General features: G+C 41.2%; 2 protein-coding genes across 5 annotated transcripts in view; one reads left to right on the top strand and one right to left on the bottom strand.

The window, feature by feature from the left end:
• The window catches only part of LOC135585636 (uncharacterized), a 30147-nt gene extending 22524 nt beyond the window's left edge, over positions 1–7623 (bottom strand). For all 3 annotated transcript variants that reach the window (XM_065139559.1, XM_009390943.3, XM_009390944.3), the window contains exons 1-5: positions 7070–7623; positions 3527–3932; positions 3364–3435; positions 3185–3247; positions 564–776 (exon numbers count right to left, since the gene is read on the bottom strand). In XM_065139559.1, the coding sequence (XP_064995631.1) occupies positions 564–776; positions 3185–3247; positions 3364–3435; positions 3527–3932; positions 7070–7608 (1293 nt within the window). In that variant the 5' untranslated portion in view covers positions 7609–7623. The remainder of the gene's footprint in view (positions 1–563; positions 777–3184; positions 3248–3363; positions 3436–3526; positions 3933–7069) is intronic.
• A 4645-nt stretch (positions 7624–12268) lies between these two features.
• Positions 12269–15865, top strand: LOC108952193 (kinase-interacting family protein-like). 2 transcript variants are annotated; one of them, XM_065138755.1, is made up of 4 exons: positions 12303–12364; positions 13380–13600; positions 13731–13870; positions 14730–15865. In XM_065138755.1, exons 2-4 carry the CDS (start codon positions 13593–13595, stop codon positions 15680–15682), a joined length of 1101 nt encoding a protein of 366 aa, XP_064994827.1. In that variant the 5' UTR covers positions 12303–12364; positions 13380–13592; the 3' UTR covers positions 15683–15865. The 2 variants fall into 2 exon arrangements, with proteins under 2 accessions (XP_018677928.2, XP_064994827.1); XM_018822383.2 differs by lacking the exon at positions 13380–13600 and having other exon boundaries at positions 12269–12364.
• The last annotated feature ends 255 nt before the right edge of the window (positions 15866–16120 follow it).

Raw genomic sequence — 16120 nt, 5'->3', positions numbered from 1 at the left:
GAGGATAAGGAGAGCTGAATAGCAGGTGGAAGATGCGGAGGAGAAGAGGAGGAGAAATAGAATAGAAGAGGAGCAGGAGAAGAGAAGAGAAGAGAAGTACCAGAGGGTCAGCGGGCGAGCTGATAGCCAAAGGTGACACGAGGTGCGACGAGAGAGAGAGAGAGAGAGAGAGAGAGATGAGATTAGTGCACTGCAAGACTTTTTTCTGTGGAAGTGCATTAAAAAATCCTAAGCCCCACTGACCTTGAAAAAAAATACAAGACTTTTGTCCACATGACGATTCAAGCCTGAACCGACAAACTCAGCCAAGTATGTCTTAATCCAGGCAAAATTTAAAACCATATTGGGAACCATTGCTAGCCGCAAAGTTCCTGAATTACATTTATTCATTTGGATAGCCCAAAAGGACTATAATCCTCAACATACAAGGAAGTGACTCAGATTGTGTAAACAGTACATGAGGCCAACAAAAGTAGTATAACCAGAACTCATGAAATTATAGTAGAAAACTAGAATAAAGTTGGAAAGGTAAGAGAAAAGGCCTGCTGATTGTTGATGAGTACCTCAGAAATCGTTAATCCTTTTTGTCCTTCAGAATCAACCATATCATATATGCGATGCTCTAAAGGAAGCTCAACAAACTGATCAGTAATATGACCCCTTTTTCCAATTTTTATCAAATTTTCATTATCAAAGTTATCATGTGAATGCATTCCTTTTTTGGGCTGGAAATCTCTCGAATCAAATTTCTTTAGTAACCTTAAACAACTGACAACCTGCAATAAATGAAAGAAAACCACAAGAGTCTGCGTTCATGACAACTTAAAGCATCCAATAAACTGAAAGCATAAAAAGATAAATTATTGCAGGAACTTTGACAGAAGAAAAATATTTCATGATGCAAAAAATGAGATATGAGCTACAAAATGGAGCACTGATGGTTTTAGAAGTTAGCAAAAAGATTTTATCCTGTGTCCTTTACAACTTCTCCTGAACTTCTTTGCCAACACAAGTTTAAGCTCTTTCTCTTCCAGGAGTGTTTCAGACCATTGATAATTACAGATTTAAAACTGCTGCAATAATCACAAATTTCATTGGACTTCTTCCACAATCATAATTGTGCAGTTCAATAATCCAACCATTAAAACATATGATACTTCCAACCAAGAACAAAAATCTTGATCCAACAACATACCACACTGCCAGCAAAAGAGAGAGTGAAACGACGAGGAGGCAGTGAAGGAAAAAAGAGATGGAAGACGGAGGAGGAACAACACCATGCAGCAAAGTAGATACCATGACATGAACAAGTAATGGAGGAGGGACAGCAGTGGTGCCGGAAAGGATGATGCAATGCTGCAGTCCAACGGAGAGGAGAAGAAACATGGCAATGAAGAGGTGTAATTGCCACCAATTGCAGACCAAACAGGTGTACTTGCAACCAATTCACCATTGCACCTGTAAGAATCGGACTGTACAAACCGGTATGGTCAGTTGATAAAACCTTGCTTTCAAGTTTCGGCCCTTTTTTTTTTCATAAGTTCAGGTTCATGCATGAATTTAAGGTAACCATGTAAAAGTTCAAAAACAAAAATGTGAGAATTTATATCTAAACACTTCTAAAGATCCTCACATGTTACCCGACCCATTAAGTATTACATATGCCTAGACAGGCCCCACAGGCCCACACCATGTATCATGCAGATGTGGTACCCAGCAGACCAGCACTATAAAAATCCTGCTAGTTTACTCTTCCCTCATTCCCTTAAAATTTGAAGAAAAAGAAAAATAACTTTAGAGATCACATGTCTTGCATGAACTCTTCCTTTTGTGTCAAGGCCTGTATTTCAAAAAAGATGTTTGCTTCTAAGTTCTGGATATTATGATCTCTTAGTTGAAAGTTATGCTCCATTAACTTTTGGTACATTGTGAACCAACATAAATTTAATATATACCAGCATGCAGCAAGAATGCAAACAATCAAAATTTTGGAATCCCATCAGCACAACCATTTTCACAAGGAACAAAATGAAAACATTGCATAAAGAGTAGAACAGCTCATTAAATGTGAAAAATTGTGGGCAAGGTTTAAAATTATGGTTCAGTGCTGATACTGGTCGGCAACTAGATGGGTATGGTTTCCTTAGAAGTACAAGCAGAAGAACAACAGCAGAAATTCCAACAGTAAATGATTTATAATAGAAGTTTCATCTGTGCGTGCATAAGAGAAATCTAATAGCGGAAGAAACACGAGAATGTCAGCATAAGGTATAGGATAAGATGTTGTGACTCTCTAATTATTGATAAACATATGAGAAATACAAGCAAAGTTGCAGTGACAGAGTCCCCAACAAAAATTATTCAGAAAAGAAGGTTGATCTGTGTGCAATAAGAGATATCCAATAGCATAAGAGAGCGCAAGAATGCCAGCATACAGCATTAAAGGCAATAAAGTGTTGCAATTAGTCAAAGGTATATCCAGTTAGGGCTATTTATAGATTATCTCCTATAGTTAGCTATGTTTAGTATCACGGTTCCTACCATTTAAAAAGTTATATTAGCATCCCTATACTTACGAAAGTGAAACATTTAACCTTGTTTCTCCTCACACCGTCGATTCTACTAACGGAAGAAACCGCACATGTTGTCACGTGCAAAAATGATGCTAAAAAAAGGATAAAAGGTCATTTCGATCCTCATAGTCCAAAGATATTAATTTCATAGAAGGGTCACTTATGTGAAAGCTTATCTATCCTCTCGGATGACCTACCCAACGACTGTCGGTGGTGATTCTCATCTCCTGAAGTGTCTCATTTCTCCTACTTCGCTATCCTCCCAAACGGCCTACCCAACCACGGTATCGATGGCAATCCTCATCTCTTGCACTGTCTCATTTCTCCTACTTTGCTATCCTACCCAACGCTTTCAGCTTCACGCAAGACCGGTGGCTCTCTGCCAATGGTGAGGATCAAAATTATCTTTTTATCTCTTTTTTAGCACCATTTTTGCACGTGACAACACATGTGGTATCTTCGGTCAGTAAAGTCAACAGCGTAGGAGAAACGGGGTTGAATGTTTCACTTAATTATAAGAATATCAATGTAACTTTTTAAAGTGTAGGGACCAGGCTGCTAAACATAACTAGCCACAGGGGGTAATCTGTAATTACAATTCTTACACTTACCCTCTTGTTCACCTCTGCTTGAAATTCTTCCACAAGATGAGCATCCTTCAGCCTTTGCAAGATCTGTAAATGCATATTATAACAATATCATCAAAATAAAAGTGAAATCTGTTAGAGATATAAAAGAACTATACCCATATCGAACTCAAATAATTGGTCTAGCTCAGTAAACAGCTTACATTTCTCCATGCTCTATGGCCAGTGGTCTTTCTATAGCCAAGAGACATTTTAATATCTGATACAACTGAAACCTGAAAAGAAAAACAACCATAAATAATCAGCAATATGTTAAGTTACATTATTTGAACACATCAATGTACATATGTGCAAACATAGGTTGACCTTCCCACTTGCTTCTTCAAGTTTATCACAAATAGCTTTCATTTCAGGTAGGTAATCTTTTATTGAAACATCATCCTTGGCAAAATCACCAGAAATTTCATCACCATTTACAGAAATCCCATCAACGGTCATACCTTCTAATATGTCTGCCCTTGTAATCTCAAATCTCTGTTGTGAATTTAAATTTAAGTTTTTTGCATAACGGTGTAAATGTAGTAAATTGGTAGACACAACAGAATTATTTTTTGCTGCATTCTCCCATTCAGTTCCTGAATCTTTTGCCCTTACAATGGTTGATTGTCGCACAATCAGATGCTGGGATTCAAGGTGTTTCACTATGTAAAACAAATTATTTCCCTTGATGCGAAATTCTTTACCAAGTTCACTCTGAGTGACTCCATTAGTTCTGCAAACATATAAGATGTATTTCAGAGATTTTTTTAAAAAAAAATTTAAGCACATATATAGTGGGAAGATTTTATTTTTGTGATTGCCGATAGAAATACTGATGCATAGTTTCAAAAGAAAACAAAACATAAAAGAACATATAGGGAGATTCAAGAGTTTTGCAACAAGCAATAAAACCTTGGTTCCATCACAGAAGCAAGTAGAAGAAACCAATGACCACAGTACCATGCCGACCAGTGGTATCGGTCCATGGGCAGACCGACATACGAGTCAATACTGGCGTATGACATGTCAATATGCTGGTACATACCAGTTTTCAGAAAAAGGTTGAAAAATGATCGAAAATTCATAAAAATTCTTTTCTAGATTTTTATCCTAATTTAATGATAATTTTATTGTATTTGATTAAGAAAATAGTGTACATAAGGCATATTTATAAATGCATAAGGCTGGCGTGATTAACCCTAAAAACCCTCAATTTGGTCCTAAATGTAAGACAATAGATACCTTCAAATTGGAATAAATTCCACTAGATATTGAGTTCCAACCCCTCTTTTATCCAAATCAACATTTTGATTACCACTAATCACCAATTAGGAACTTCAATCACAAGCAAGTGTGAGAAATAATGAGAAAGAAAGTGAGTGAAAGGGGGGGAGGTGAGAATTTAAAGACCAAAAGACGCCCCAGTGGTCAATTTGACCGTTGGGGCCAAACTTAAGCCGACATGGGTTGGTATTGGTCAAATTCCAACTGAAACTGACCCATAACGGCCAATACAGCTGATACAGCATGAGTTTCGACCGTATCAGCCGATACATTACCCATACCAATCATTACCTAACCCTTTTCTGCATACTGCCCAAAATGGCATACCGGTCAGTCACGGACCAGTATGTACTGCACGTTTCGTACCGTTTCAAGCAGTACATCAAACCTTGAAAGAAGCTACATATTCATTCAATAAAAACAGAGGTTCTACTTGGTTTTAGTTATAATAATTCTCAACGAAAAGCTTAGGTTATTTCTTAAAAATAGTGTGAAATCCTGTAAATTTAGGTGAGATTTGCATACGGATGCCTCTACAACGAACCTCTTCTATCCTAAAAGAACATTACTCAAAACCCAATGGAGTCAGGTTTGGATGATTTGAGCAACATCATTCATGTAAAAACCATTAAACAAACTCCGATTACATGAAAGTGGCAGGTCGAAGGAAAAAAATATTTTCCATGTAAGACTCAAGATTTAAATACTAGCTAAAAACATCCCGAAAATTAATAACTTCTCTGGTCGCTGGCTATGCAAGTGGTCTTCAGTTACAGATGTGTGTGTTAAGTTATTGATTACAGAGAAGAAAATATAAACATCATATACTTTAAGCAACAATAGAACGCAAAGATCTCAGAGAGTCATAATGACAATGATCCTTGTCAATCATGTTATAAAGCAAAAGGCCACAGCAATATGTAGCATCCACTTAACAGCTACAAAATCAACTTTAAGGTCAGTTAGTCAGAAAGGTATATGATGAAATAGTTGCAACAGTTTTCCTGTTCTCATAACATAAGAGTTGGGTAAGAGTATCATGGCAAACTGCGTCATGCTGGTGCTGGCTATTTAATACTATGATCAAGTCAATTTTCAGACTGTTCCCATCAATACATGGGCATGCCATCACCAACAGTTCGTGCTGGCAACCCACAGACACCCTTGTGCAGTCAATAACTTATCCAGAAACCAGTTTTCGATCCAACCATATAACAGAATCTGGAATCAGGTTCAAGAAAGTTTAGCATGTGAAAAAAAAAGGTTTTGAACAGAAAAACCTCCAGCTACAAATTATTAACCCTTGGACGACCATCCAGGTTTTCTTCTCCCTCCTCATTTCCCCCACTTCCCATATCAAAAATTTATCTAACTGGCCTTGACCTGAGCATCGAAGGGACCAAATCGTGAACACCCCGACAGTGGACTTCTTTTTAAGATGAGGGCACGAGATCTGCCTCAGCTCTGAGGGCCATCATCATCGACTCTCTCCCTTTCCCCTTTTGTGAAGTGCTCATCGTGGATGGCTTCTATTGACTCCGGAACGAGGCCAAATCGGGTTGTCTCTGTAATTCAGATTGACGACCGGTCATGGGACCAACATATGGTGGTGGCAACATTGTTTTGAAAGCCGTGATATAGACAAGTAAAGGAAAGAGAGAGAACCTCAGTTCCATCTATTGCAAGCAACTGTGCATCCAAGTCAATTCTGAAACCCACTTTTGTTCCGAGTCGTTTAGCCTAAACCACACCTAAAGGATATGCTAGATGAAGAAAACAGACATTTTGAACTTGAATCCATGACTTGATGGAACAGCCATGAAATTTAGAATATAGGTGGCAATATTTTTAGCTTAGTATTTGTTTCCGCGTGAAAAATGTATGTCATCCACAGAAAGAGCCTAGAGGAAGTTGACATTTCTTGGGAGGTTGCTACAAAAAACCATAATAGTCTGCTACAGAACTGGGGCACAAGGATACTGCACGTCTATCTATTCAAGCACCAAGAACATATGCTCAAACTCCAATATAGAAAATTACTTCCATTAAAAATCAGTTTTTTAAAGTTTTGATAAAAGATTAACTGAGACTAGCATCTCCAAGAATTGCTATTTTCTTCAATGCTTTCACTTCAATTTCATGAAGATCTCCGACCAGTTCAAAGCTTCTGGTTGCACTATATAAGACATAAGCATGACATGCTACAAAAGATTTTTTAAGGAAAAAAGGAAACTTTACTGATTAATAGTGAAAACGAGTGCAACCATAAAATGAAAGATTCAATAGCAGTTAGAATGCTCCTCGAGCCAGAATATAATCAGCAACGACTTTTTGTTCATAGATCACAGGGGCAAACCTCAGCAGAAGCAAGTCACCCCTCGTTTTCACATGAAACCATAACTTCAGCATAGATAATCGGACTCGTTAAAATAATACGCTTACAACTAAAAACCAAGTTAAATGCAACATCATAATTTAAATGCTTCGAGTAACGAAGCAAGCAATTATTTAGCTTGATTCTACAGGAAAAAGAATGAAAAGAACTGGCATGTATTAGAATCAGACTAAAAGATGTGACCATTGAACCTGGCAGCGGCCAACCGCTCGAGAGCAGCCCTCTGAATCTGAGAAATATCCGAAGAGGAAGCTTTGAGATCATAAATCCCCAGGAAACTATCCCTAAGATGGTCCTCCGCGACGATCCTCACCCCAATCCGCTGCGCCTCCTCCAAGGACTGGATGGACGGGTCTTGGGAGCCGAGAGGCGAACCATGGGCTTCGAATCGGAGCCCTGGGTGGGCGAGGAGACGAATCCATATAACCTTGTAAACGGCGTCGCAAGGGGGAAGACCGGCGCCGGAGAGGGCACCGCGGAGGCTCGGCCAGAGCTCGGCGACATGGATTCCGGCAGCCGCTCGAGCGCAGACCTCTTCAATCGCCACTAAGACGATGCAATCCATGGGTGGATGGCATGAGAGACTATGGCTTTCAGGAGACGGGAAGAGCGTGGGAAATTTAGGGTTTCCTGTGTACTGCTCGAACGATGGTATCCGTTGAAGACGACTCCGTAAGGACCGAGGCCTGTTTTGTGGGAAAACGCCGTTCAGATTGGCTGAATCACACATACCCCACAAGCCACGTTACTCAGGTAGCACTTCTTGGTCGATTCGGTCAGCCTTTGGAGTGGTGTTCCATTTTCCGCTCTTTGGAGGCCATCGGCAACAGATGAGACCGCCTATAAGTTTCCGGTAGATGAAAGAGATGCCCCGTGATCCAACGGTCCTCGTGGCTTGCACGCTGGTGAAAGAATATTTTCCGACGTTTGAGGGGTCTTATTACAATATATGTTGTGTTGGGAGGTGATACTTTGGGTGTCTCCTGTAACGGGGTGTTGCATTATGTTGTTGCACGTGGACGCCATCGTCCGATGTCTCTTCTACGGTCAACGTTGCCCGGGTCGGTTCCCTCGATGAATCTGATCCGTCCATTGTCTCCTGGTGTAGCCCAGGTCGTTCCCTCGATGAATATTAGCCGTCCATCTTTCATCCGACGATACTTTCCCTATCTAGATGCGGTTTCCAAGCTACGTGCTTTTATATTTCTGATGTCCGGCCTGAGACACTTGGATTGGTTGATACAAGTCTACATTTAGAGGTCCTTCCTTCGTTTGTGTATTGTCGTCTCATGTGATCGTCATGGGGAAATGATTAAATATTCTTTAAAAAAACTCATGGAAGTCGATCTTATATAGTTAATTTCAACCCAACTAAAATTTAGGTATGCTTTGTTGAGGAGAGATTTCTTAATCTAAGTCCGAGTTCAATTCGATACAATCCAAAATCAAAAGCACAAGAATGATAACAAGGGTGCTTTTCGAGATGGCTGCAAGGAGAAAGTGTCAAGCTTCCGATGCACTACCTACACTAAGATCGATATCGAAAGAAATTTATTAATCTAATCTCTTTAGTGCTCAAATTACTAATTAAGATCTTTAATGGATCAAGATTATCATCGAGAAGAGTGCCCTTAATATAACGTGAAGGGATAATTTTTATACCTAGTCTTGAAAGGAATAATCTATAACTATCCTAATATCTCTCTCTTGACGTTTAGTTCATATGTGTGATGAATGAGAAATATCTCCGAATGATCTACCTTGAACTGTTGTCCACAAGTGTAACGGGTGAAAGATGACAAGTATCTTTTCCTTCTTTGATAATTTTCACATGGTGATTATATACCGAACAATGATTGATCGTTAATATATTTTCTATCATTTTTATATTTGATTTTTTATTTAAATCCAATTAGAGGTGTTAAATCCGATTTAAGTGGAATTGTTGGACCAACATATAAAAGAATTCTACTCGCTCTCGTCCATAACTCGTAATGATAAAGGATGAAATTTTTGAATCCTATTTGCTAAACAAATGTTACAAGATTATCTATTTTTACTTATATTCATACTAAGGTGCGATTGGAGGATGTCTGAATTAGTTTAAATGGAACAAATATATCTCATAGAAGATGATAGATACTATATTTTTGACGAGAGAAACATAAATAGAAATCATTTGCTTGTGTATTTACGGATCTCACTGCTTTATGACTACCAAGATATTCACCAAGTATAATCCGAACATCAACAACAATGTGAATGATGACTCCCATCAATCCCCTGACTTGTGAAAAAGAATATACATCTAAGAAATTTCCCATTAGTCAGACGTAAAACAAGCTCAAAATCCAAATATAAAATGCAAATATTTTAGCTGTTTAAAACTTCTGTTTTATGGTTGATACGAGATCATGACATAAATAATCCGATGACATATCGTTTTAATTTAACTAACACATTAATCAGATCATAATCTCATGAGGATGACAATGCAACGTGGACAAGGATAGTCATCCAAATGCTGATACTATAATAACATTGGATAATTATAAGCATACGACGAGTCGCATATAATTATAGTTTAATAATTTAATACATGATTTCATGACTCATCGATTAGCAAATAACTTTTGTAACTATTATCAGTATTAATCATGATCTTAACTCAATAATCTACCTATCACGTTATAAATGACACAGAACCCACACATATTCTTTAACTTTGATTATTTTAATGAATCATCCAAATCTCTAATTAATTTATGCATCAGAAATATTTTATCGCGTGCGTTCTAATATAGTCATTATAGAATCTTTATCCGAATGTATGACTTCTTGATACATTAACTTGGATTGGAAGTGAATCCCAATTGACTTTAGATATTTTAAGTGACTTAATAGATCATATAATATGTCAATGAACTTTTATGACTTTATAACATGGATATAGATTGAAATCATAATGAATGGGCATATATAGATCGAAATCATAATAAATTTAGGTATATGTTAGCTGAAAGGGATAATAATCGATATATCCTAAATTTCTTCTGATTATTCGCATACATTCTTTCAATTTCGCCTTGTTATGGCGTGAGAGAAATACTAATGCACAATTTATGCTATTTCCCAATAGGTTTGAATGACAACGTCACAGAAAATGAATTGTTGCCATAGAGATACGAATACGATCCTAACTTCATTTATTGCTAACATCTATAACTTATTTGAAATGTCAGAAATGCAATCGAGTGTAATGGGTCAAACCTAACAAATGTACAATTTTATATCGGATCGATTAATTTATTCTTAACTGACAACGAATTCGAATGTATGAAGATACGAGACACGTCAAATTCATATAAACAGAGCATTCGTTGATAGATTGGCACAGTCTTAACACCGATGAAAGATAAAAAGTATTGATGCTTAGGAACTGATGCGTTGTGGTCGATGAGTCAGCATAGTTTGGTCTACGGGTCAATGTCAGGAGTTCATGATCGGTTGAAGGAAATGCTGAGACTAACTGTATTAGGAAGTTGGGATGCGAACGTCGTTGGAGGAAGATGTCATTCGATCATGACGCTGACTTTGTCGATGGGAAGACCCCTCTTGGTTAGGATGCTGACTCCGCCGATAGGAAGACCTCTCTTGGTCAGGACGTCAAGATCGTCTTCCGGGAGAGGGTCTCTTGGTCGAGGAATGCCGAAATCGTCTTCCGGGAGTGGCTGAGCTCTTGCATAAAAAACCCTCGTCAGGGGATTTCCGACTATGGTCCCTCGTAGCTTAAATTAGTAGTTGTATGTTTCTTTATCTTTTTTTCCCTCCTCCGACCAGATGCCAATCATATTACTATATAAGTAATACACGGCTTTTATATTACTATACGAGGATAGGTCGTACACGGGTTTAGCGCAACGATCGATCCCCAAGCAATGAGTTAGTACCTTTATGCGGTCGTCGCTTGAGACGCACGAAATGACACCAGACGACATCATCCTGAGTTTTTTAGGATGGGACGTACCGCCCTCCTTCGTGCTGATGTGGCAAGGGCGCGGGTGGTGATGAGGAATGAGATGTTGGCTTATTCTTCGTTGCAACAACACGTGTTTCGTTTGAAAGGTGTAGTTATATAAGTAATATGTGGACATCATATAACGAACCAATTACTACAAAGAGAAAAGGCTTATGCATGCGATGAAGGAAAGGTCGCCAAAAAAGACCCCTCTTGGTCAAGATGCTGACTCCACCGATGGGAAGACCCTTCTTAGTCAAGATGCTGACTCCGCCGATGGGAAGACCTCTCTTGGTCGGGACGTCGAGACCGTCTTCCGGGAGGGGGTCTCTTGGTCGAGGAACGTCGACATCATCTTTCGAGGGTGGCTGAGTTCCTGCACAAAAGACCCTCGTCGGGGGATTTCCGACTATGGTCCCTTGTAGCTTAAATTAGTAGTTGTTTATTTCTTTATCTTTTTTGCCCTCCTCCGATCAGATACCAGTCATGGGCTTTTATATTACTGCACGAGGATCGGTCGTACACGGGTTTAGCTCGACGATCGATCCCCGAGCAATGAGTTGGTACCTTTATGCGACCATCGTCCAAGATGCACAAAATGACGCTAGACGATATCATCCTGAGTTTTTCGGGATGGGACATACCGCCCCCCTTCGTGCTGATGTGGCAGGGGCGCGGGTGGTGATGAGGAATGAGATGTTGGCTTATTCTTCGTTGCAACAACTGAACGTGTTTTGTTTGAAAGGTGTAGTTATATAAGGAATATGTGGACATCATATAACGAACTAATTGCTACAAAGAGAAAAGGCTGATGCATGCGATGAAGGAGAGGTCGCCAAAAAAGATACATGTTGAGACGGAAAACACGAGACATGCCGAGATGCACAAGTCCAATAATAATAATAAATGGAAGAGGGCGTCGGATTATAGAAAACAGGAGACATGCTATGTTGCACAAGTCTAATAATAATAATAATAATAAACAGAGGACATGACATCGTGGGGTTGATTATAAGAAAGATTTGTGACATAACGAGACGTAAATTGCCGCCGTGGAATGGAACGAGGAATTCTGCCCATCACAGCGGGGCAATTCCGTGAATACGGGAAAGCTCGGGCAGCGAGGAATCTCCCGTATGCATCAAGGACATCTGCCGATCAGAGTTTGAAAACACGGGAGCCAGGAAGTCCACGCGTCGGTTCTTAATGGCTAAACATCGTACACCGAGAACTGTTCACGACAGCCGTTCATCGTTACCGATTCGAAGAATGGACGTTTCTGATGAACAGAAAAGACTGGTTTCTGTTTTGGACGAATCAGCAGAACGGCTCCAGTATCTGTGTACTATAGTGTAGTTTGTCACTTTAATAGCTCATTCCCTCAGGTCTGCCACTTCTCATACTAATGTCGCTCCCCGGGTAGCGTCGCAGAGCTTCTCCGGCGAGCAGCGACTTTTCCTCGGAAGAGGTATGCTTTCCTTTCAGATCATCTTCTCCATTTCTTTTCTACGTCTTAGTTTTTCTATCTTCATGGATGCTCGATTTACCGGGCAGAAAACTTTAGTTTTGCAAAAGATAGGGAAATCGATTGGGTTTTTTCTTAGAATGGCAGTAGGGATTATGAACATTTTGCAATTCATGTTCTTGGTGATCGAGGAGGAAAAATCCAGTGGCATAGCGAGTACAATGTGTTATCTCGTAGAGTTTCTTAGCATGTTCTTAATTAATGCGGTCAGTAAAACTGGAGTTCTCTTCCTGTAAACTGAGAGTCTGATTCTTCCTGTTCTTTTATGTTGTTCTGCAAAAGAAACAGAGTCTAAAGAAAGAAAAATCCGACCTTCTCTTTTTAAGAATGGCAGTAGGGATCATGAATATTTGTATACGTATGTTCTTGGTGATCAAAGCGACAAAGATCAAGTTGTCCAGGGTAAAAGGTTACTGATATATCATAGGGGAATTGTTCCTTGGATGTTTCTTAATCAATGCTGTAACAAAACTTGTCTTTTTTTTCCCTTGAAGTAAGATTTTCTGATGCTTTTAGCAGGCAGAATTTCTGATAAAGAGAAAAAAAATCCAACCTTCTCTTTTCTCGGAATTACAGAAGGAATCATGAACATTTTGTATTGCATGTTCTAATGATCATGATCAGGGTGGAAAGAACCATTAGCTTGTGCAGCACAGATGAATGTTTCCTTAGAAGTTCTTAGCGAACGCATTCAATCAACCTGAGATTCTCTGCTTCATTCCTGTCTCTGTTTCGCATTCCAAAATTTTCGCTGGTTAACTGCTAAGGCAGTCCAAGCTTTTCCGGTGGCTCTGATTTATTTCCTTTAAAACGATATTATTTTCCAACTTTCTCGATTTAACTTATGGGATTTCATCGGTTTTTAATTATTTTTACTGTCGCCGAGATCACGAGGATAATAGTAAAGCTCTCGACCTTATCGGATTCCATCACCTTCAGCCATTTTTACGGTCTCCAGAATCAAAGCTTTTCACCTCACGGCCGTGCATGTTTGACAACCATCTGAAACAGAGTTCAGAACTCACGCTGCCGTGGGGCTGCTTGCTGTCCTCCTGGCGAACATTATTCACCAGCGCAGCGTCGTACGTTCACATGGCGATCTAACGCGGGTTTCTTTTTCTTTTACCTTTGACGATGAGAGGAACATGATGTAAACCTCGGGCCTCGCGACATGCTCTCGTTCGGTTCCCAAGCCTTCTTGTATTCTTTTACTCTTTACTGCACTGTGACTGTTCTGTTTGGCTGATCTCTTGTCGCGCTCGATTGATGGAGGAGGCCTGCAATGTTTTCTTGTTTTGTTTGATGGCAGCGGTACGAACGGCCACAACAAAGCGGCCTCTGTGGCTACGCATCTCAGCGCGATGGCGACGACGACTGCGACGACAGCGAGCTATCACGCCTCGTGTCGGTCGTCCACATGCCCGCCTTGGCTGCAAGCGGCGCTTGCAGGTGAGCAACCACTGTTCCCCTTTGCTTTTTCTCGCTGCCGCTGCTCTTCTTCTCTCGGATAGAGGTTGGATAGGAACACAACAACACTCACGTACTTGAATGTTTGACAAGTTGCAGGCGAATTATTGAGACGCATTAAGATGCGAAAACATCTCTTCTTTTCATCTCTCTCCTCTTTTAAGCTTCAAATAGCTGTAATGTCGCTGTCTGTGTAGTGTTTCTTCTAGGGGGAGTAAAGTGGTCGAATTGTCTACGATTTCTTTGGATTGCTGCAGTCATCTTCTTTTAGTTTGAATTCGAAATTTAAATTAAATGCAAAGGAAAAGTCAAATTTCATCGGGACATTGTTGTCAAAAAGTAGTGCAATTTAAAGGGGAAGCAGTGTAGCCTGATAGGTTATATAGGTATATAAATCTCCACTGTCCTCTTGTCAATACTTTCTACTACATGTTGGACACTCATTATTGCGACCCATCGTAGTGTTTGTTACCCCTAACATCTGCCTTCTTTTCAGCAAAAGTATATAAAGTTAAATTGCAATCCATGACAAGTGTAGCATCCATTATGACCATCTTAGATTAAAAGTAACATTTTATATTTTTGATGCAGGATGACTTGTAGCTTATTTTTCTATTTCATTCTTCTTTGAAAACACACCATACTCTGTTTAGTTCCAAATCAAAACATGTGTTGTCCATGGCACATACTGCAAGCATTGTGCAAAGATTTACGAGGAGATGTTCATTTTTCCTTCATAACGTCTTATTTCGACGCCCAAAAAATGTCTCTTTTTGACTTTATAAATCACAAAATTCTTTGCGGTGGGAATTGTAAGTTGCATTTGTTGGACCGAGTGCAGATATAGAGCAAAGGGTGCAATCACTTGCGGTGAATATACCGGACGACCCGGAATCGGACTCGTTTGCTGAGCGGGCGGAGAACTACTACCAGAAGCGGCCTCAACTCATCGCCCTCCTCCACGACCTCCACCACCGCTACCTCTACCTGGCCGACCGCTACGCCCAGTCTCTACTCTACCGCCACCACCGTCGCACCTCCTCCGTCCCCTCCGACCTCGACGCCGATGAAGACACCGACCTCCCGGACTCCACGTGCTCCGACGCCGAGAGCTCCCTCTCCTTCCAAACCTTACCCGCTCAGCCCCGTCCGCAGTTCCAAGGTCCGAACCCCGCCGTCGCGGCCGCCGATCTAGACATGATCATGGCGGAGCTGGTGCTGGCAGCGGTGGAGCGGGACCTTGTGGAGGCGGAGGGGGCGGAGGTGGAGCGACGGTTGGCGGAGTCGGCGCGCAAGATCGAGCTGCAGGGGAGCTTGGTTGAAGTGCTCGAGGCAGAGCGGATGGTGCTGCTGGGTGAGAACGCTCGGCTAGGGTTCCGGGCGGCGGCCGCGGAGGAGGAGGCGCGGGCAGTGGCTGCGGAGTTGGGGTACATGCGGCGGCGGGCGGGGGAGCTGGCGCGGGCAGTGGTGAAGCTGCGGGAGGACCACCGGGTGTGCCTGCTGGGCCGGAGGATCGAGGGCCTCCAGGCCCAAATCTATGGCCTGGAGCGGCGCAACCGGGAGTGCTTCGAGGCCATGGCGAGGCGGGAGAAGGAGAAGGGGGAGGCGCGGGCGGAGGTGGACCGCCTCCGGGAGGAGAACCGCCGGCTGAGGCAGGAGGCGGAGGCGGCGCGGGCCAGGCGGCGATCGGGCCGGAGCTGGTGGGAGCGGGTGCGGCGGTTCGACTGGGCCCCAGCCTCGTGTGCGCCGCACGTGAGGGAATCCAAGGTGCCCAAGAATTGTTTCTACATATAGATAAATGCACTTTCTTTTTCGTCTTCGTATGTTTTTGCTTTTTGCGCTCCAAAAATATGGCTATGTGAAGGACAGCACAGAGTTGGTTGTGGAGAGTCCGTGGTAGTCCCCTTGTACTATAATATTATGGGTTGGACTAAACCTATAAGTATGGCAGTGTATCTGATGATACGTTGAGTTGTCTCGCGGGATGGCTGATCGAATCATGGGTGATGGACATGGCAAATTATGTATTCATCACGCTAATTAGTATACATGAGGCGTGCATCGATGATGATGATTTAGGATGGCATTTGCACGCCACATTTACATGTTCGAAGTGATACCAGGGTTTATAGCCGAGGCTATTCATTAAATATTGTTACCAATATTGTAACCATCTTTTAACTAAGTATATGCAAACTCAAACAATTAACGTAGGACATTAAGCGAAGTAGA

This window comes from Musa acuminata, chromosome BXJ3-2 (assembly GCF_036884655.1).
Source record: "Musa acuminata AAA Group cultivar baxijiao chromosome BXJ3-2, Cavendish_Baxijiao_AAA, whole genome shotgun sequence".
Classification (NCBI taxonomy): Eukaryota; Viridiplantae; Streptophyta; class Magnoliopsida; order Zingiberales; family Musaceae; genus Musa; species Musa acuminata.
The sequence above is the reverse complement of the archived record's forward strand: the minus strand, read 5'-3'. Positions and strand labels throughout refer to the sequence as shown.

Coding starts and splice junctions, on each gene's coding strand:
- LOC108952193 (XM_065138755.1), top strand. Junction 13,871..14,729: donor GCTGCAAGCGGCGCTTGCAG/GTGAGCAACCAC, acceptor GACCGAGTGCAG/ATATAGAGCAAAGGGTGCAA.